The sequence below is a fragment of the Vollenhovia emeryi genome, unplaced genomic scaffold, assembly GCF_000949405.1.
Source record: "Vollenhovia emeryi isolate VEMERY1.0 unplaced genomic scaffold, V.emery_V1.0 DF939157.1, whole genome shotgun sequence".
NCBI classification, from domain to species: domain Eukaryota; kingdom Metazoa; phylum Arthropoda; class Insecta; order Hymenoptera; family Formicidae; genus Vollenhovia; species Vollenhovia emeryi.
The window spans coordinates 1,835,522-1,843,563 of NW_011967209.1; the positions used below are offsets into that span (position 1 = coordinate 1,835,522).

Consider the following 8,042-nt stretch of genomic DNA (forward strand, 5'->3'; position numbering starts at 1 on the left):
TCTCTCTCTCTCTCTCTCTCTCTGTCTCTCTCTGTCTTTCTCACCGCGGCGCGATATTACAATAAATCGGAATACTGATCCGTTTTTTACCCCTTTTACCTTGCAGTTCGCAACGGTTATTCTTGCGTACCTGTTGCTCTCTCGGAAGGACTTGATATTCGATTGAACACAGCTACCAGGATGGTGCGATATATGCCAAATGGCGTAGAAGTATGGGCCTCACCCTCCCGCAGTCAGCACACAAATCACACCGTTTATAAGGCGGACGCCGTCCTGGTTACACTACCCCTTGGTGTCCTCAAGACTTCCGCACCACCTTCCGGAGTCAACTTCAATCCGCCGCTTCCGGACTGGAAGGCTCAGGCCATTCAACGGCTCGGCTTTGGCAATTTAAATAAGGTGAGCGCCGACGTGTGCGTTTCTGTGTATGTGTGTGTGTGTGTATGGTGTGTTTTCGACAAGTCGCTGTCGTCCGTAAAGCGGTCTAATTTATGCTGCCCGCGAGAAGAACGATGGATGGTCCTGTCGAGCATTAGTGTAAGGGTATTAGGGACTGCATAATCGCGCATTAAGACTTATCGCTGATCGCGCAGTGGCAGATTTCGATGGCAATTAATGTGTGTTCTTTTAACGAACGTGGACCACATTGAAGGGTTCATCGGAAATGTTTATGTCACCGACAAAGTAAGGGGATATCAGTTACGCGCCCGAAGACGGACGAGACGGGGCGAAACTTTACGAAATTCGTGGGATTATATTACCATGACAAATTTTTAGAAATTGCACAGATCCTCATGATAAGTCGATTAATTACGTGGCATTGGAAAGAAAAAGACTTGCGTGTAAAATAAAAACCGAATAACTAAAAGTTTATTAACTGCGTACAGTTAGCGCGCAGGTGATTAAATTGCTATTTAAAAAATATAATATTAAAATCGATTGTTCGATCAAATTGTATCATTTAATAGAAGCATCAAAATTAGGAGACATTATAATAAGTTATAACCTTATAACTTTATAACTTTAAGTTAAACAGTCCTTTTGCCAGTCCTTTTGCCAGTAGACAAACCATAAAGAAATTATTATTAACGCTTAAACTTAGTTGTCATATTAGAAAAAATTGTAGGACGCGTTAAGCCTTGTATCCACGATCCAAGAACTGCGTCCAAGTTCTATTTCCGAGAAATGTGAAGCCAGTCAACCTGCATCTTTTACGGAGAAGCTTGGAGAGCACGAAAAGCCGAAAAAAATGTCTAAAGCCTTGTGTCTACGATCCAAGAACTGTGTCCAAGTTCTAGTCCCGAGAAATGTGTAGCCAATCAACCTGCAGCTTTTGCGTAAAAGATTTCTCGGAACTAGAACTTGGACGCAGTTCTTGGATCGTGGACACAAGGCTTTAGACATTTTTCCGAGCTTTTCGTGCTCTCCAAGCTCGAATGCTACGTTCACGAAATGGTTTTCGCAGTCAGTTTTCTATCCGCGGCTCGTTTTCACGCAGAAATGTCACGCGGCGTCAGAATTCCGGGGAAGAGTTCGTATTTCGATATAAATTCAATCCCATAATGTCCCCTCTAATCTCACAGGTAGTGCTGTGCTTCGAGCGCATTTTCTGGGATCCAACGGCCAATTTGTTCGGCCACGTGGGAAGTACCACCGCGTCGCGCGGCGAGCTCTTCCTGTTCTGGAACTTATACAAGGCGCCGGTCCTGCTGGCCCTCGTCGCCGGTGAAGCGGCTTGCGTAATGGAAAATGTCAGTGACGATGTTATCGTCGGCCGTTGCATCGCCGTACTGAAGGTAAGTGGATAAAAATTTCTAGCGCGCAGGGAGGACGAGGGACACGCCAAATAGCGGCCCCACTTAACTTGAGCGTAGCGTCGCGTCTCGCACCAATTATTATTTTTTGCAATTCTCTTTGCACTTGACGGCGGAGAAATATGATAGAAGGGGTTGAGAAAAGTTCTTGTTCTCGCTCTCGCAGGGTATTTTCGGGAACCAGGTGGTGCCACAGCCGCGCGAAAGCGTCGTGACGAGGTGGCGGGCGGATCCCTGGGCGCGGGGCTCCTACAGCTTCGTCTCGGTCGGCAGTTCCGGCAGCGATTACGATCTCCTGGCGGCACCCGTGTCACCGCCGCACCTGCTCAATCAACCCCCGCTGCAGCCGAGGGTGTTCTTCGCAGGTAAATATTACATTGATACTTTTCACGACGTCGCGCGTATTACCGGGACGCGAGAAACTTAAACGGCCACCTTTTTAAGCTCTCCTCTGACGGGGAGAATTATATTTGCGTTTGCCGTCGCGCTGCGAGTTTGCGTCCCCCCGTAAATATACGTAAGCGCCGTTCGCGTTTGCGGAACGTCGCGATTGATGCGCGATGCAATTTGCCTCGCTACGATACTCCGTCCCTCCCCCCCCCCCCCCCGACTTGTGTGCGCAGTAATTCCGTGTGTTAACGCTGTTTAAAGACCCTACTATTCGCGAAATGTTGGCCATGTAAACAGGGATGAATTAGCGCTCGCGGGAATTTAACGAAATGTAATAAACATCGCAAGAATTTGCCGGTAAACAAGCGCGAGATTTCAATGGCGAAATACAATAAATTCGTCCAAGACGAATGTCACGTTGTAATAAACTTCCTTTTTTCACGAGAGTGCACGCTGACCTACTTACATGACGGGTTTTCAGGGGAGCACACTATACGGAATTATCCAGCCACCGTGCACGGCGCGTTCCTCAGCGGCCTCCGTGAGGGTGGACGTATAGCCGATCAACTCTGTGGAAGTCCTTACGCGCCACCAACAATGGCAGCTTCCGTTCCGCCATCGACTGGGATCACGCCAGCTAATACCGGCAGCAGTTCGACGCCTTAATGTTTCCACATCGACTCTGCGAGCGAAGGAAGTCCGTGGTTGACCTTGCACGAGGAAGCTCTTCCTCGAGGCTCTACCGGAAAGAGATACAAATTCCCTGCGATAATTGCGAGTCATGCGACAACTTGACGACCCGTTAGTTTGCCATTATTTCCGCAATTGACATGTGATCAATTTTCGAAGCATCACTCAACTCGTTGCGATTAAGTTCGATTGAAAAAATTAGCTCGAAACGGCATTCGATGATTTTTATACGCTCAATTTTGCATAACATATTATATTCGTCGAATATATGTTACATGTATACGTGTATGTATACGTATATGCAAGTATACAGCTCAAATATTTCATTTATCGTCATTATCATTATTCATATTCGTATATGTTCTTCTTATATAATAAGTAATGCTCCTCATTACGGTTTCCCAATTTTTTAAATGTAATTATGCTTCCATTATTGACTTTATCCAGCATGATTTGTGTCGATTCACGTGGTTCGTTGCATGTTTCCTTGTAACTTTGTACTCTTCTATAATTAATAAGTATTACTATTAATATAAGTATATATTGAAATGGAATAAATACAAAATAAACGAAGCGATACTCTCAAAATTGTGTATAAATTGTTTATCAATATGAAATGTATTGCAAAATGCTATGAAGACGAATTATTTTGTGGCACAGTATTACTTCGATGGTAGAACGAACTGAATATAATAAAAATCTAATTATATTCATATCATGTTTGATGTAGTAGAGAACGAATTCACGTACACACGTGTGCGGTTTTTTATGTAATATTATTTTATCATGTACATATACATATATACTATGTATACATATGTATGTACGTATATGATAATTTCCAAAATTTAAGTTTATGAAAATTGATAGTCGATATATGATAGCTATTGAAATTTCGCCAGATATTCGTTGCATTTAATTTTATACGCTTGAATTATTTTTATCTCCATAACGAGTGACTTTTAGGTTATAATCAAATGTAATTATTATAAAGTACGATATCACAGTTATAAATTTATGATAAATTACATTTTAAAGTATTATATCGAATGTAATGTATTGCATTCCTGCGCAAAATAAAGTGCATACGTATTTTTATTTTATTGTCGAAACCCTTTATTTGACTACAGAAAAAGACGTAATTACAGATGTCTAGAAGTACAATTATAAAACTGTGTTACAGATCTAATTATAAGATTTAGCGCATGTATGTAACGGAGGATTTATATATATTAAGATGAAAATAATTGTAATATACGTATATACACATAACGTTAATATCTAATGGGAGTTAATTTTTTGTGTCTGAATTCTTTATATTTATATGGAATTTTTATTGAATATAAATTTGCACCGCGGCACGAGATCAATGCACATTAATGCAGCGTCGTTAGAACATAGGGCAGCGTTTATTCGTGTATCTATAACGCGTTGATAAAACTCGCTTCATCTCGATTTATGTTAATTGCCCGAAAGCGTGAAGAAATTTTCCGGTGACAGAGCGATAAAAAATCAATAATAAAGAGCAATTTGCGCTGCCGTTGCATTTGCAATCTTGATTTAATCAGTCATACCTAATAACCGTGCCTGCTATTTATGTAGCAACCATATAATCTCACCGATCATATTAGATTTCCTACCTAATTTGGGAATATTGAATATTCGATCACTCCAGTACGGATATTACATTGCATGCATCGCCGCAGGCGCATTATTTCGAGCTGTACAGATTTCCACTGATGCAAGTAACTTTGAAATGCATCCACCAAAATTCTAAAGCTATCGGGGTAATCCACGTAAAGCCGTAGCTCTCTGCCTCCCCTTCCCCCCCCCTCTCTCTCTCTCTCTCTCTCTCTCTCTGTCTCTAATAAATCTAGATATATTAATTCACGATAACACCGAAGATATATGGGCGTAAGTATTTTTGTGTGACAACGAAAATATCTAGAACGATGGAATAGAATGAATCTTCTATTTCACTCGCTTATTTCTTTATTTTCCATTTCACTCCAAAAATGTTAGCTCGATAAATACGTATCGTCATAGCAACCATAACTGCAAACAAGCCGGCGAGTGGCGAGCCAGGCAAACTCGAAACACGCAATGTCAGATATCTCTCGCACGTGTGACATCGTCCATGAAGAACGTTCGTCGACCTCGCTGGCGGTTTTTCTACCTTTCGTTCATTTCGATAATTTTTTTAAATGATTAACTCGAAAGATGAGTCTGGTCCCTTTACCGCAAGTACAATGCGATTTACCGAAGGCGAGAAAGTACCCCATTGACGTTCCCGGCACGGCAAATATATCTTACGGGCACAAGTTGCGCGAACGCAAAAGTTGCCGCGTTGCAAAGCACCATGGTTCGGGTAGATCTATCTTCGAAGGCGACGAGGAGGAGAAGAGGGAATACGACCAGTTACTTAAAACTCTGGACTTCGAGAAAGAAACCGATCGGAAAATCAGGAACAAGAATCTTCGCCAACGAGTCCAACGAGGTATTAACGCGGGCGTGATGTGGTTCTTTTTTTTTATTACACTTGCACATCTTAAGAAAACTTAAGCGGAAGTAAAAGATAGATGAAGAAGATAAAATGTTTCTTTTAAAAGGTCCACGGACACTCTTGTCGCATTTATTATCGACAAATGTTTTATATATATGTATATAATTTGCCAATTTCTTACATCGTCTTCGCGCGAGAACAGTGACACAAGTCAAAAATAACAATTTCACAGAAGAAGAATTTCAAACTTTTAATCTGCTTGCAGATCACAGCCGCAGCCACATTGGTGCGCTAAATTGTTTTTATCCTTTTCTTCTTCTCGCTTTGATAGATCTTTCTCCATAATGTGAAAATCGTATCTTCCCTTTTAACGTTCCTTCTCTTTACCGTCACTATTTTTAAACGAAATGCAATCCCCGTATTGGTTCTTTCCTGGACGAAAAATTTTACAACTGCGATTACGACGCTTTTCTGGATAAAAATACACGCGTTTTAAAGTAGAAATGATAAACTGTGAAAACAAAAACTCATATTTTTTTACTCGTGTCGTTTCTCTTGTGCAAAGGCGACATGATAGAGTAGCGTTGGACGTTAATACATTTGGCACAATTGATTAATATATGAGTAGCTCGAATTAATTAAGGTCACATTTTTAAAGAATTGAAATTGAAATTAAATTAAATAGCCCCCTCCCCTTCCTCCCCCCCCTCTCTCTCTCTTTCTCAACCTTTAGTCACTTTTTATTTAATTTTCAATTTTAATCGTCAAGCATAAATGTATACGTTTGCTTGGATACGGCATTTAGCCGCCATTTTCTCTTGCATAATGAGAGCCGCTGAACAGGGATAATTACCAGCCGTTAACACGACTAATCTCCAGACATGTCGGCGTACGAGGAGAATCTACAGGCGCGTAGGGAGAAACTACGCGATCTCGTATCGAGCGAGGAGGCGAATCTAACGAGGGAGATCGTGGAGGTAGCGCGGCGGGATGAGTATGCTCGCTTCGAGGAGAAGCTTGCGAGAACAGAGGAACTGAGGAAACAGTACGAGGAGGAGCACGAGGCGATGGTAGCCGCCAAAGAAATGCAACGACATTTAGCCTCGTGCCCGGATATCAAGCAAGAATTGTCGAGGAGATCCGCGATTGACGCGAAGCAGTGTAACGTGGCGCAGATGGCGAACAACGAGGCGAGGCGATTGGCAGAGAAAAAACTGGACGTCGTCTGGCACGAGCTAATGCTGAGGGATACCGAGGCGCAGAGACACAAGGAGACGGAGGAGTCGGAAAGACGAACCTTAGCCGAGCGAGAAACGGTGTCCACTTTAGCCAGGCAAGTGGCGGACAAGTTGGCGCTGGAAGACGAGAAGAAGCGGGCCGAGAGGGACGAGCAGGAGCATCTGGAGCGGTTATGCGAGGATATGCGTCGAGCGGAGTTAAGGGATCTCGAGACGGGAAGGCAAAAGCGGGAAAAGTTGAAGGGGGAACTCGAGGAGCAGATCCTAACGGCGAACAAGTTCATCGCCGAACGTGCCCGTGAGGAAGCTATGGCGGATCGCGCATTCGGGATGCTGGCCGAAGAGGAGCTGGCCAGGGAGAGAGCTCGCGCGAAACAGGACACCGTGGCCCTTCGCGCGGAGTTAGACTCCTATCTAAAGTATTTGGAAAACTTGCGGCAGGAGGAGGCCAAACGGAATCTCGAGGTGGAAGTCATCGTTCGGCAGTCGCACGAGGCTATCGAGGCAAAGCGTCAACTCGCGCTCAAGAAATTCACGGCAGCTCGCCGGCGCGGCGCGCAGGAAGTCCTTCGCGGTCGGGAGGAGCAGCTGAAGACGCGGCAGGAGGCAGAGATGCGGGAACAACGGCTGAAGATGGAGGAGCGGGAGGCGCTCGAGAGGCAGATTGAGATGGACGCCGACTTGGCCGCGACGGAGCAGAAAGAGAACAGACAAAAGGCGCTTCGTTACGGACTGGAGCTCAAGGAGCAGCGGAGATGCGTCGAAGAGACGAGACGCCGCGAATTGGAGGAGGAACGACGGCTCCACCGGGCCGAGATGAAGAGGCGAGCGGAGGAATATCAGAGGCTCGCGGACAAGCTGTTGGACGCTTCCGAGAGCATTACGCCGCATCCGTTTAAAGCCCTGCTAAAGGAGCGCCTGAAGGAGTCCCCCTCCTGAGGGAGAAGGAAGGACGTTGTTACTGTCCTCCAACTTCAACTTCCGCGTTACTGACATGTTAGAGGAGATGCTGATAAGTTACCAGGTGTACCTCCTGTAAGTGACTTCCCCGGCTTGTCGGTACGGGGAGATCATGTGAAGGACCGGGCAGACCATTGAATAATCAATCAATCAATCAATCAATCCGCAAGCGACCGTTAAATCTGTGGCGATGTGAGATAGGCCGGTAGAAATTTGGGATTTCGAGAGGGAACATCTTGACGAGATCTCAACCCTTTGTAGAAAAATTGTCAATATACAACATAGTCATGTAATCCATGTTCATCACAATATTAACGTAAGAGATGTAACTTTATGAAATTATAAGTAATGTAGCACTTTTGGGCCCTTTTTCTGTGTTTCTTTCTATAATGTGTATATCTTAGACGAATATCCATTTATTTTTAGTGAGAACGCATTAAGTAATTT

At 44.0% G+C, this 8,042-nt stretch overlaps 2 protein-coding genes across 2 annotated transcripts in view; both read left to right on the forward strand.

Annotated features, from left to right (window-relative positions):
• Positions 1-4,369, forward strand: part of LOC105564973 (lysine-specific histone demethylase 1A) — a 112,787-nt gene extending 108,418 nt beyond the window's left edge. The window contains exons 11-14 of the mRNA XM_012017776.1: positions 107-399; positions 1,584-1,796; positions 1,981-2,179; positions 2,686-4,369. Coding sequence (XP_011873166.1) covers positions 107-399; positions 1,584-1,796; positions 1,981-2,179; positions 2,686-2,870 — 890 coding nt within the window. The 3' untranslated portion in view covers positions 2,871-4,369. The remainder of the gene's footprint in view (positions 1-106; positions 400-1,583; positions 1,797-1,980; positions 2,180-2,685) is intronic.
• A 1,909-nt stretch (positions 4,370-6,278) lies between these two features.
• LOC105564984 (trichoplein keratin filament-binding protein-like) lies at positions 6,279-7,662 on the forward strand. The gene has a single exon (XM_012017786.1). The coding sequence runs from the start codon at positions 6,279-6,281 to the stop codon at positions 7,572-7,574; it is 1,296 nt and encodes a 431-aa protein (XP_011873176.1). The 3' UTR covers positions 7,575-7,662.
• Positions 7,663-8,042: the final 380 nt, after the last annotated feature.